The sequence below is a fragment of the Hippoglossus stenolepis genome, chromosome 3 (assembly GCF_022539355.2).
Source record: "Hippoglossus stenolepis isolate QCI-W04-F060 chromosome 3, HSTE1.2, whole genome shotgun sequence".
NCBI lineage: Eukaryota > Metazoa > Chordata > Actinopteri > Pleuronectiformes > Pleuronectidae > Hippoglossus > Hippoglossus stenolepis.
Genome location: NC_061485.1, coordinates 4,801,052 through 4,814,837, shown reverse-complemented (window position 1 = coordinate 4,814,837; position 13,786 = coordinate 4,801,052). Strand labels below are relative to the sequence as shown.

The window sequence follows — 13,786 nt, the reverse complement described above, 5'->3', positions numbered from 1 at the left end:
GGTTAGTTATCTATCATACCTTTAGCCTCCATGATAGTGTGGAAACATCGCTGTAGCAGAGAGCGTTTGTCCTCCTCACATGTGCCAGGTGGGGCGGAGCTACAGAGGCTTGCACAAGTCAAAGGAAGAAAATCAGCTGTTATTGCTCAAAGCAGGGGAGGAGCGAAGAGTAGAAAGAAATACAGTTTGTGTGATGGGATGACTTCACTCGCGTGTGGAAAAGCGCTGTGGTATCAGCTGCTCGGCTAGAAAGTAGTTGAGAAAATGAAGTGAAACAAGCAAAGGGTTGATTTCTCTCACAGGAGTAGGAGCTGATTCCGACTGAGATGGAGGCCGAACCCTGAACTTTGTCCCGTGACACACAACCAGCTGAGGCACAGGAAGAGGAGCTGACAGGTAACGTCTCTGCGGTCAAGAATCTGAACCAGGACTCGGATGCTCCTGATCAGGCTGGGACATGCAGCTGAGTCTTGATACAGCCTTAAAGCTAAATACTAATGACTTTAAATCTGTGTCACATCACTGTGAAGCGTCAACTGTTCCCAGTATCTGTTCAAGGAACAGGTGGGATTTATGTCCTGTCGTAAAATGAAGATGAAAGTCTAAAGTGTACGGTCCAACGGTGTTTTCTTGTGGTTCGTTCAGGTGACTGTTGGGTCTGTCATTCATGTTGTATGCAGGTGAAAACAAGTGAGGCAGCAGTTAACTTGTGTAGTAACTAATGTTTTAAAAGAATAGTCTTTCTGTTCACTTCTGTGGAGGTTAGTGCTCCTCCAGGAGAAGTCTGTTCATCCATCAGTCCAATTATCCTGAAGTACTAAGGCCTTGATGTCCTAGGAAATTTCACACAAACTAACCTGCAACTATTTGTTTTATTTCAATTCCAGAATTTATTTGATTTCCAGTTATTTAACATTTCCTCCATTATTTATTTAATCTGAAAACATTCTAGAAAACTGTGACAATTTCCCACAACTCAGCAGATTGAGTCCAAACAGTTTTCACCAATGTAACAGTGAAATAATGGAGAAAAGCACATAATGTATAATTCATTATCTAAACTTTTAATTTAGGATTGATTAGCCAGTTAAACCACAAATAGTTTGAGCACTGGTATCGGTAAATGGTAAATTATACTTTTGCGATATCTTACTTTAGAAATATAAATGGTTTTCTGCAAATTAATTTGATGTTAAATGTTTTAAAAGCACAAGCAGCTCGACTCAAATAAAATGTTGTTAAAGTAAAGAAGAGATTGAATCTGGTGCGATGCTTGGCACGTTTTTTGACAGTGTTAAAGTAATATTTCGGTGAGTGCTGAATAAGCATCGAGGTTTGATAATGAGCCGCGTGCAGGACAGTAAGAGACGATCTCCACGTTGTCTCCAGAACAGGTCGGAGTTGTGGTTTAGTGTGTAAAACCTATTCAGTGGTAAAGATGTGTGAGCAGGCAGCAGATGGAAACTACTGCCAGTGTTTTCCATAATCAGTGTCTGCTGGACTGCATGCAAAACACACTTGGCTAGATCTGATGTGGATGACTGATTCCTGTGGAGCGGCGGCACTGCAGCTTTATGTTCTTAATAGACGTCGGTGAGGATTCAGGTTGTGTCGCGCTGGTGATTTGTCTGCACGTTTTAACAACTTGTTATTTTGGTGATAGATTGGCTTGATGTAAACAGAAGATCCTTTAAACACCTGCTGTGGAGGAAAGACATATTATGCTTATATTATTTGGTTAATATGTAAAAAGCTTGTGTTCAGAAAGCATCACTTTCCTCAGACTGTCCATTGCTGCAGCTCCTCTTCTCAGCCTCGGTCTGAAACACGTGGTTTCAGCTCCCCCGAAGTGAGACGGACCGCTGTGACCGAATGATTGTAGCTGGAACATTGTTGTAACTACATAGTAAGAGGGTGTCATTATGGACAAGGGAGTCCTCTTCAAACGGATCCAAAGGAAAGAAGTCAAAACAAAATAAGTGCTAAAAGTTTTGGACAGTCGCTTTAATAATAGCTGAAGTTGTTGCTTATTAATTGCTCTCAACAAGGCTGCAAGCTTTGCCACTAAGGCAAATATACAAATAATCATTCTGACTACTGAGGTTATACATGTGCACATTTCAGTCACAGAGATTGAAATTGCTTTAAACCCTGTAACAAATAATGGCTTCATTACTGGTATCCAGGGACTCGGAGAGACTGGAAAGTTAAAAGATCCAAGGCCAGTGAAGTTGGTTCATTCAATAAGAAGATTACAGCATTTCCTGAAGGACACTGTCTTCTCTTCCTGGGTGTCAAGTGGCCGAAAGACAGCAGAGCTCGATGCAATGCAGCGCGGATATGAAAACACTCAGTGCAAGGAGATCGGGATAAAACATAAAGTCTCACAACGCTGCACGGTGATGGATGATGCTGCTCTGTGGTTGTTAGTCACAGTGAAGGAGAGCAGCGTCAGCAGAAACTCTGATGTCTGCAGAGAACCTGCTCTACGGGTGCTAAATGTACAGAAGTCCCTTTAAATGATTGGCTTATCCTCAAGTGTTTTATCCAATTCACTTAACTACGTCTGGGCCTTAAGTAGAAAACAGAAATCATTAATTAAAGTACTGCTCCCACCCCACCTATTAATTCTGTCTACATTCCTGCCTTTTCAGATTAATAACTAACATTGCTTTGGACCTGAAGTCTCTCTGTTGTATTTTTATCAGACTGCAGGTCCAAAGGTATAGAAATATAAAGCAAATATGATCAACAACATAATCACATACATTAGAAATATTCAATACGTACAGAAGATGCTCAACAAAATTTATCCTGTTTCTTTTAAAACAAGGTATTTTGCTGGATCATTCACTTTAGGTCATTTATGATATCTGTGTAAGACGACACAGTAGAATTCTGTTTTACTTAATCTTTTGTGTTATAAAATAATCTGTTTCTCTTGGTTGACTCTTTGGTTAAGTGCAGACGCCTGACGAACCTTTTTCTCACTTGTGTTTACAAGCAATTGAGGGAACTTTTCCTGATTTCTCTAATGCTTTGATCACTCGATTTAAGTAACAGCTTCTGACTAAGGACTGTGTGGATTTCTCTGACATGAGATTTGACACAACATTTTAGGCAAACTGTGGAAAATGTCTGGACCTAAATTTATGGGCATTTTCCGCGGTTTGCCTTTCATGTATGAAGAACGCAGCAGGAGATTGTCCAGGTCAGACAAGTTCACAACAACAGGAGCAAATATCTGGAACACTCAGATGAGGGGTAGAACACGATGTATACATTTTGCTGCAGAAAGCAGTGTTTTTGTTTACAGCTCGTCGACAGCGTCTCCCAAGTGTCTGGCAGCTCTTTGTCATTCAGAGATATTTGTATTCTTCCAGTTTTTGCATCTGTTGCATGTTAATTTTTCGAAACATTTTCAGCTCTCTCCTCACATGGACTCAAACATCAGGAACATTTCAGGAAAATGTCCGGACTTCAGTGCGTGACTGAAAAGCAGCGTGTGTTTTTAGGGTTTTAATAACTTCACAGTATTAATATTGCTTAAAGATTTTTATAATAAAAAAAAAAAGACTATCACTTTTAACAATATGAGACCTTCAAGTTAAACAGTAACATAGATTGTAGCTGCCTGTATGAGCTGCCGTGAATAATTAATCTGTGCAGACCTGCTGCAGTTCACAGGACTGTCATGACTGAGGGAGCTTCTCTGGCTCTGCTTATGTCTTAATGAGTCTCTGGATCATATTAACTGAAAAGAGACTGAGCTGATCTGAGCTCAGTTTGTGTCCGTTGAGACAATCTCTGGCTTTGAGATATAAAGCTGTGGCATTGGATCAGGTCTGTTGTTGTTCTTGCTCAACGGTTCTACACATGAAGCCTAAGAATATAGCTGTATCGTGTTTGTTGTCAGTCTTGTTTTCATTTTGTGTTTGTCGAAGAGAAAGCATAGTTCCATGGTCGTTACTGGGAAATGTGTTGCCCTTGCACAATTCATATTAAAGGAAACGACAAACAATGACATTGAAATAAATATAAACTAGATTACCATGATAACTTCTGAGAAGCACTTCACGTTAGTTTTCACCAGATGTTACAGAATCATCGTTTCCTCATAGTTGCTTTCAGAGCTGCTGCAGTTTCCACCTCCTCCTCCCGCTGCTTAGTAGTTATACATTAACAGTCAGGTTACACTTTGCCCTGAGTGGAGTTTACCTTCATTCCTGGACTCTCACTGTTTGCAGGTAAACCCTGGATTATCTCCCCCCCCCTCACTAAAGCAAACCTGTTTGACCTTGTGGTGCTCTGAGATACAGTACTTTGGATAAATACCTCAAATGGTAGACCTCATTTTACTGCTAACCATCCATGAAACTACTGTCACGGGCTACATTCATATGGTATTTTTGTTTTAAAACAGTGTTCTAAATGTCACAACATCACCTTCCACACAAATTCACATGAAAACGTAACCATTCACATTTGTGTACACTTGGCCTGTGCTTGCTGGTGTAAACAGGAAGCAGGTTGTCTACTCTGCAGTTGGTTGCTTAGTTAGAGAAACATACTTTGCACGAGAAACAACAAAAGTGAAACGTAAGAGCGGGGATTTCTTCTCTCAGACCAACGTCAAGGTGGAACTTGTTTGTATTCACCGCTGGTAGTCGAGTTGTGGCCGATAAAGAAGTGAATTCTGTTGACTGCATCATCACGTCTCTGCTTTAACTCATTCATTCTACAACACAGCCCTGTAGTTTTCAAAATAAAACGGGGCCAGTAGCTGTCCGACCTTTTCTGTTGTGTGGACAGCTCACCTCCATGTGCACAGTGAGGCTGTTACAGGTGCCTCTTGAACCTGATAATCACATTTGAGGCTGCATATTTTTTACCTCTTCTGTAACCGTGGTTACGCCAAGTGCCTCCCTCCCTGCTGTTTCCATGGTGACAAACTGTTTTCTCCTCTCTCTTCCTTCCAGTGTCATCCAAGCTCCGTTACCACTACCTGTAGACAAGGTAAGAACAGAAATGTGTGTGTGTGGTTTTTGGTGTCCTGTCCCATGTGCAAGTTGCTTGTCCGTGTCAGATTTCCATGTAAGCCTGCACCACGGTGATGGAGTTATGTGTGAGTGTGTGTCTGTGTGTTGGTTGTCACACACATAAATGGTCCTTGTGCACACACACACACACAGTGGAGTAGTCAGCTGATAGAGGAATGCAGGGATTGCTGCCAGTTTGTGCTGCTGCACCACAGAAGTCTTTCATGTAGATCAGGGGCAAAGTTCTTTTCTCACTGTTCACTTCCGAGTTCGTTAGATGTCTTCAAAACTATTGAGACATTTATTCACTAAAGGTAAAAGCCAGTGGCCTGGATTCTAATACTGTTGGATCAGGAGAGGTGATGCTCTGTTATTTTATCCACAAACTTTCAAAAACAATGAATCAAATCAGTCTGTACTATACTGTATTGTGCTTTAGCATGTTAGCTTCCTCTGCTGCCTGCCCTGCCCTGTGTCTCCCTCAAACAGTGAGAACAACAGAGGCTCAGTGGAACCTGTCTGAGGAATGTAGGCAGGAGCTAACTGTGTGTGTGTGTGCGTGTTTGCGTGTGCGTGTGCGTGCGATGAGTGGCCGGGAGGAGCTGTGATTAGATTTGAACCACTTCTCCAACATAATAAATTACCCTAAAGCAGGATCCTTGCACCTCCCAGATCTTGAAAGACATTGAGTCACATGGTCACAAACACACCCACTCAGGCTGTCGCACTGAGTTAAGGTGGAAATGTACTGGATGCACAGGCAGAATGTCTGGGTCTAACTCGACTACATGCAGCCACAGCTTCAGTTTTGGTTTCACCACAGTTTGCTCAAGATCAGTGAGTAAAATAATCAATGAAACATCTTCCACCACCATCAGGCTTTTTTTTAAATGTGCAGCTGCAACCCTGTCTGAGGGGGGGTCAACATTTCGGGATGAGAAGACTGTTGTTTAGAGCGAAGTCGATCTCCGTTAAGAAGGCACCAGGAGTCAGGATGTCGATAGCATCGCTGAGCATGAAGACGGGAAGCTAGGTCGAACGGCTTGAGTCCGAAGTTCAGAAATACACAAACAAACACCGCTAAAGCTAACTTCTCTTTTTAGTTTGAAGTTTACACAAAGAGTAATGTAAAGAATGGCGTTTGCAGTTAATAACATGAATATGATAATCTGCCAATTATTTCCTTTTAATAATTGGTTTGTCTTCTGGTTTCTTAAAAAAAGAAATCCCCATCCTAGAACATAAGGTGACATATTTATATTCAAGTCCTGCACCAGGTCAGGGTAACCCCCCCCAGAAATGGTTAGAAAAATATTATATGAATTCACAGGTGCAGGATATGAAAGGCGCATCCGTGGTGTCTCTGGACGCGCTTATCGACTTTCTTAAACACTTGTTGTATGATTTTAAATTAATGTGTGTATTTTTTCCCTTTGTGTGTTACGCTGTCCGCGATGCGTAAACCGTGTGTTCACCCATCATCTGTGGATATGGGTGTGTGTTTTTGTATGTTGTCATTGTGTATGTGTGTATCCATGTGTAAGTCTGAATGAACTCAAGACAACTGTCACTTTGCTTCCGTGCTGTGTGTTTTCTAGGTTGCAGCCAACACTCCCAGTATGTATTCTCAGGAACTGTTCCAGCTCTCCCAGTATCTGCAGGTAACACACTCACACCTACTGGCCATCCATTGTAACTACACTGAAAATAGTACAGGACAGGCTGGAAAGTTGGTTTATCATCCGGCTTCAGAAATGAAAACGCCTCCGCTAATTTTGAATACAACAAATAAAGCAAAACAAACATTAACAAGTGTAAACTCATGACGAGAGCGCTGCACCGTGTCCCTCTGACATCTTGTTAATTAGAACAGACCTAAGATTTGTTTGAGCACAAATGTTGCCTGTTCCTAAAAACAAATCTCCAGATCTCTCCTCGCTATAAATTAATCTGTTGCTTTTCTTCCTTGTGATTTATTTTTATTGTTTGTTCATTTTGAGTCATTGATCACCTCTCTCTCTCCTCTCTCTCTCTCTCTCTCTCTCTCTCTCTCTCTCTCTCTCTCTCTCTCTCTCTTCTCTCTCTTCTCTCTCTCTCTCTCTCTCTCTCTCTCTCTCTCTCTCTCTCCTGTCTCTCTCTCTCTCTCTCTCTCTCTCTGCCAGGAGGCCTTACACAGAGAGCAGATGTTGGAGCAGAAGCTCGCCACTTTGCAGCGTCTGTTATCCACAACTCAGGAGGCCTCAGAGAGCAGCTGGCAGGTAGGAAACACCTCAATCATACCTAAAGCCCAGCGCTGTACTACGAGGTGCTACTCCACTTGTGTCACTTTATCCTTTTGTCCATTCATCTGCACATGTTGCTGTTTGTGCTTTTAAAAAAAGGCTCAAACACTCTGCATCAAACAGTGTATGATGCAAATTCTTGCTCTCTGAATACTTGTTTTTCTACTTTAGTTACACAGATAACATGATGTATCTGAAGATAAGTCTTACATTATAATGCATATCACACAATTACCTGTATGAAAAATACTGCACCTTTAAATACCTGTTGCCTTTAAAGTACCACAATTGCAGTGGTTGATACAACTTTTTGTTTCGATGATAATAAGCAAACAGATTTACCCTCTGTCAGCCGGCTTCTATCTCAAGTAAGTTTGACAAGTCTACTATAATAAATTGAGTGTTTGTCTCCACCAGGCACTGATTGATGAGGACCGTCTGCTCTCCAGACTGGAAGTGATGGGCAGTCAGCTACAGGCTTACTCTAAGGTAATGCACACACACATGCAGCTCTGACAGGATATATCATGATTGAAATGACAGATTCTTTTGCTGTAACAATATGAAATCCTCTGCTTGCACAGTCCCAGACGGAGGAGGGGATCCGTAAGGAGCTCTTGGCTCTTCAGGAAGACAAACACAACTACGAGACGACAGCGAAGGAGTCTCTGAGGAGAGTCCTGCAGGAGAAAATCGAAGTGGTCAGGAAGCTGTCAGAGGTTGAGGTAGGTGATATGAATACATACTTAACACATCCAGACAGTCTTTTCTGACAGTTTCGAGGCATATCTCTAAAAGTAAGAGCTTTTGTTTCTGTTGTCCTGCAGCGTTCACTCAGTAACACGGAGGATGAGTGCACCCACCTGAAGGAAATGTCTGAGAGGAGCCAGGAGGAGCTGAGGGAGCTCGCTAACAAGTACAACGCCGCCGTCAATGAGATGAAAGAGCTCACAGACAAAATCAAGGTACGTTCAGATTCTCCACATACAGAAAGGAAATTATTCAGTTTAGATCAGGTTTAAATTACCTTACATTGCAAACACACGCATAGCAAAACAGATTACATATAAACATTCAACCAATACTAAAAACATCAATTGAACATTACTTTAAAAGTAACTATGTAAAAAGGTCCTGGTGCCTTACATCAGAATTCTGCTGTGACGACTTTCTCCTACGCTGTCTTGCTATTATCTTTTTCATCTACTCCCTCCATCCTCCTCCAGGCGGCTGAGGGACGGCAGGAGGAGCTGACCCAGCGGGGAGCGACGGAGAAGAGGGAGTTGGAGCTGCGGATTGAGGAGATGGAGGAGAAGGAGCAGGTTCTCCAGGCTCGCATCGAGGCTCTGCAGGCCGATAACGACTTCAGCAATGAGAGGCTCGCTGCTCTGCAGGGTACACACATGCACACAGTCACACATACTTTTGTTCCTAACTTTTAACAAGCTAACATAACTGCACCCTGTAAGCCAATCATCTTAACTCCGTGGTCAACACAACCAATGGCTGGGTTAAAACTCATCTCTGACCAATCAGGCTCTGCTGGGACCTCATTTCAACGCTTCTCTCTGCTGTTGTTGTTGTTGTTTACAGTGCGGTTAGAACAGCTACAAGAGAAAAGCATAAAAGAGAACAACAGCCTGGGTGAGTCCTCACGTCTCTGGTCTTCTCCGGGACACTCGTCCTCTCCGTTGCTCTTTGTGTCTCCGTGGCCGCTAATGTCACATTCACACCCTGCACTAATGATGCATGACAACTTCCTGCATGATGTCCACAAAACTTTGTGTTGCTCGCTGCTCTCTCTTATCATCCGTCTCTTTGTCTGTCACAGTGGAAGTCCGGCTCTTCTTCTGTTTTGCTCTTGTTCATGGCAGCTTTATTGTCTCGGTCTCTGATGTAGCTTCAGCTGCAGTGAAGATAGTTTACTGATCCAGAAGATAAATGATTCAGAAACAATCAGCAGCTACTATTAGAAAGATAATTCACACGTTAGGAAAGAATAAACAGCTTCACTTAAGATAAATGATTTTAAATTTTATTCAAATGCATCCAACAAAAAGTGTTGGTACGATAAAACTAAAACTGTAGTAGGTAACAGGAAAATGAAAGAATACAAGGATGCCTATACATTATTATATTGTTATATATAAATACACATAAACAAATATATAATTATCTAGATAATGATAGAGCACAGGGTTTAATGTGTATAAGTGAATTTACAGATAAGGATGGGAAGAGAAAATGCCAGAGCAGTGGATGATATATTTAAACATATTGTGCAAAAGTACAGCACAGGGAACGTCACTGTTCAGTGATCACAAGCTGTGGTTAAAGAAAGGTCTTGTTCCTTCTGTGTAACCACATACAGGTGTCTTGTTCAGGGACATCTAGACACCTGGCTCAATCAAACATGTATTAAAAGGACTGGACTCCCCGTTACAACGTGGAATTCAATTCAGTGAAATATGTCCATTGGTCAAACACACTGAAGAAGTTCTTCAGGTTTGCACACCTTTGCACATTGTAGTCCGTAAAGATTCAAATCAGATAAAAGCTAAAAATATTGTAGTTGTTGATATTTTTTTCCCCAATGGATCACATTTTATTTACACACATTGAAATTGCTCAAAATTATTATTCATACATACTTTTAAACTGATTGTGGATCGTTTTTCTGAACCAAAGTGTGTCAACCGACCTGCAGTTTCACCTGTGGCCACTAAACCAAACTCACCAGTTCAGTCCCCTGGATCAGGACCCGGCTGTACACGCCGTGACCCCCTGACCTTTGATCGATACGATAGCTTGTAAGCACTGGGTGTCTGGTTCAGAGACGGGTTGTGTCGGGGACATGGTGGATCACTGTCAGGCCTGGACACGGCTTGTTGGATTCTCTGGTGGGGTTTTCTGTGGTTGCCAAACTGTCCACTGCTTGGTTTTTCTTTGTCTGGGGAGAAAGAGCTTCTGGTCACTGATTGACTTCTGGTGATTGAATGACAACACTGAACATAAATACTGGGGGTGACTGTCTCACTGTGCACCTTGTCACAGTAGCCACTTTGTGAAGGAACCATCATGTGGACTCCCACTCTGTTCTGAACATGTGTCTGGCTCGTAAAGTTTCGACAAACTCGTATAAATGTGATCTGGTCACATGACAGATGTCGACATTGACTCCCACGGACCCGTAGAGGAGCCTGTGGAGGACAAACAGAGCCAGCAGACACCTGAGAGCCACGAGGAAGACGAGGATGAGGACGATACAGACACTGATGATGGTGCTGTCGGTGAAGATGAAGATATTGATGGTAGTTAGTTTGATTATTATAATAATCATCAACAATTTGATTTTTATGAAGCATGTTGTTCTATAACGGTGCGGCGTATAGTGCGTTATAGATTAAAAGAAAACAGTCCTATATATCATAATATTTATAACAGTATAAATAATGAACTCAAAAACATTCAAGATTAAAAAGAATTTAAATTAAAAATAAGATTTTCTAAAAGACAGAAAATTGACTTTAACAAAGTCGATTTCAAGATGTTCAAGTTCATCTAACTTGAGCTTTACTTCACTGAAAAGTTGATATTTTTCTAGTTAAGTTTATGAGAAACTTTTAATCCAGAGAAATGTTTATTTTAATTTTTGAGCTTGAATATTCAGTTATTTAGTAGTAGTGTACATTAGGCAGCAAGTATTGAATGACAGTCCTGGATCCTGCTTTAGAAATAATATACAAAGTCATTTGACATTTTTTAAGTTTCTTTTAGCTGAAATGGAAAAATGTAATGCCACCTATTAGAAGAGATTTTACTCCAGATGTATTTTTTATTTTTGGTGTGATGGGTCTGTAGGTTTTACAGTTTAGTCGTTGGGATGATCTGAAAAATCCTTCATGTCAGGTGAGAGTTGGAGCTCTGCTGAAACTAAGTTCTAGTCCAGTTCTAGTTCTTTAGCAGAGACTTTCCTTATCTGTTTGGGTCATGTCCTGTGAGGAACAGATTTCTAGAGTTTCCACAATTTCTAGTCTGTGAAGGGCAGGAACTCTAAAAACGATGAGAAAGTCATGACGCTGCCGTGCGGTTCAGTTTTAACTGTTTCCATCCACATTTTGTCGATAATCTGTTGAGCTGAAAAAGCTCTGAAGAGATTTGAATTCATGCCTCCGCTGTCTGTCTGCTGCCCACATCCTGTCTGCTGTTACAGCGCTGTGGTATCTGTTCAATCTATTTTTTTTTTTTTATACCTGCCATGTTTGGCTTCGACTTCTACCCTGTCTGCTTGTTTATCGAACATCTGTGTTCATGTAGTTTTCAGTCTCTTCAACTGGACAGTTCTGTTATGCTGGTTCTCTCTGTGTGTCCTTTCTCTGTTGTCTTCACTGTCTACGTTTCGGCTCTTTCTCTATCTCGTCCTCACTAATACCGAGTTGGGTATTTAGAACAGATTTTGAATTTTAACCACATACAAAAAAAGTGCTGATTTTTAAAAAAAAAAGTGGTTTTTGGTTCAGCTTATCAAATTCAGAGAGTAAGAAGAATAAATACAGAAGAATAAAGTGAGAGTTTGTGACAAGTGAAATAATTCAACCCAATAATGTCATGTGGAAAACAAGTTAATCTGACATGATCCTAGTTTTCCTGTCGTATGAGACGAAACAAACAATGATGGAAAATACAAAGTGACCATTGAACATTAGTATAATTAATTATAATTTACTATTATTCCAAAGAGATCACAAAGCTCCGATCTGCTGTAGATAATTGATGCGTTAGCCTCAGTGAAGATTCAGTCCGATCTGGTGTTGATGAGCAGAATCTATCAAATCTGAGGTAAATACCCAACTCGCCTCTGATAGTCGTCATAGTAACGTCAGTTCTCTGTGTTTCTATCAGACAACTGTCATGTTAACAACAGCGGAGGAGACTCGACTAGAATCCAACAGTTGATTGAGTGTCCGCGTGAGTACAAATATCCATCCCTGCTGATCGCCGCTACACACAAACACACACATTGTCTACATTCATTTTTTTTTTTTATACTTACTATGACTTTAGCAATCCACGGGAAAGAGTCCAAATGATGAAAAAGAAAAAGATATTGTGATAATGATCTGATAGGAAATCAAACTGTTTGTCTTCTCTCAGAATGCTGTGTTACTATCTAATATAACTTTGACTGATAATAACCTTATGTGGTATAACCGTATCATATTTTATTCTTTATCTATTCATCACATTTCATCTGTGTTTGGCCAAACTTGCAGCATTGATCTAATGATATATTGGTCGTCGGCCATTCCACCACATATTTCTTACCTGAGCACCGCCGTGAAGTATCCTATTGGTTAAAGAACATTGATTAATCGGCGCTCACCTGGTTGAGCAGGCGCTTGAGGCAGCGGCTGCAGGTTCGGCTTTGAGTAGTTTGCTGTGTGTCTTCACCGATCTCTGCCCCTTTCATATTTAAGTTTGCTCTATCAATACAGGCTAAACAATATATCCATTAATTTATTATATCATTATTATAAATATGTACTTATGGGAAAACTGATATAACAATCTGACAGATAATGAGCCTCTTGATGGCCTGTCAAGTTTCTATAAACGTTTTTCACTGTGATCCCACCATGTTGACATTATGAACTAATTTCTTATCAGGCGGGAATACATATTTTAACTGGCCTGATGTTTTTCCAGTTGTTTTTCTCACTACATAATGTTAAGAAAGTCTGGAAGTGAGAAATAACTGATGTCTTTGATTATACCTCCAACAGTTTGCATTGGAAAGAGTAACCAGGACATTGTTGAAAAGATAAAACGGAGGCAAACTAATCTGTTTTTAATGTGTGCGTGAACTAACCCTTGAAACAAACAGACCTGACGTTGTGGAATGTGAACAGCAAGTACGTCCAGGTCAGATTTCTTTTCCCCGAGTATGTTTGTGTCTCATTGGCTAAACTGTCCAGCAATGTTTTCATCTGTGTTCTGTCGATTTATACAAACATTTACTGAACCGGTTTTCTTGAAACTTGGTGGAGGATTTGGTCAGAGGAAGAACCCGTTGACCTTTTGGAGCGGTTTCGGCATCAGGCATGTGTAGAGTTATCATATCTGTGAACATGCTGGATGACCTGGATGTATCTCAATACTTGAACTGTATGTGCAATATGCTGGTAAAGTGCATTTCTAGTTTTTAGTGTGTGGTTTGTACCTCTGGTTCTCAGCTTTTTGAAAATCACCCTCCTGTTTTCTTCTTCTTAAGCAAATCTCCACATCTTGTCTTTCTCTGCATGCTGCTCTTGTAGCTTTTTTACTGGGTTAGTTCACTAACCTTGTTTCTCTCTTCCTGTGTTTCTGTTGTCATCTTTCCTTCATCAGCTCCTCTAATAAATACTTTTAACTCAAATCACATTTTCATACCAGAAGCAGTTCAAGTATGTCATCCCTCTACTGCCC

General features: G+C 40.9%; 1 protein-coding gene across 11 annotated transcripts in view; it reads left to right on the top strand.

The window, feature by feature from the left end:
• slmapa (sarcolemma associated protein a) overlaps window positions 1-13,786 on the top strand; it is a 45,720-nt gene that overhangs the window by 18,873 nt on the left and 13,061 nt on the right. For 2 of the 11 annotated variants that reach the window (XM_035151118.2, XM_035151127.2), the window contains exons 4-13: window positions 4,980-5,016; window positions 6,638-6,700; window positions 7,202-7,297; window positions 7,739-7,810; window positions 7,906-8,046; window positions 8,149-8,286; window positions 8,548-8,716; window positions 8,915-8,965; window positions 10,486-10,632; window positions 12,224-12,289. In XM_035151118.2, coding sequence (XP_035007009.1) covers window positions 4,980-5,016; window positions 6,638-6,700; window positions 7,202-7,297; window positions 7,739-7,810; window positions 7,906-8,046; window positions 8,149-8,286; window positions 8,548-8,716; window positions 8,915-8,965; window positions 10,486-10,632; window positions 12,224-12,289 — 980 coding nt within the window. The remainder of the gene's footprint in view (window positions 1-4,979; window positions 5,017-6,637; window positions 6,701-7,201; window positions 7,298-7,738; window positions 7,811-7,905; window positions 8,047-8,148; window positions 8,287-8,547; window positions 8,717-8,914; window positions 8,966-10,485; window positions 10,633-12,223; window positions 12,290-13,786) is intronic. The other 9 variants (XM_035151142.2, XM_035151154.2, XM_035151156.2 and 6 more) reach the window with 6 other exon arrangements.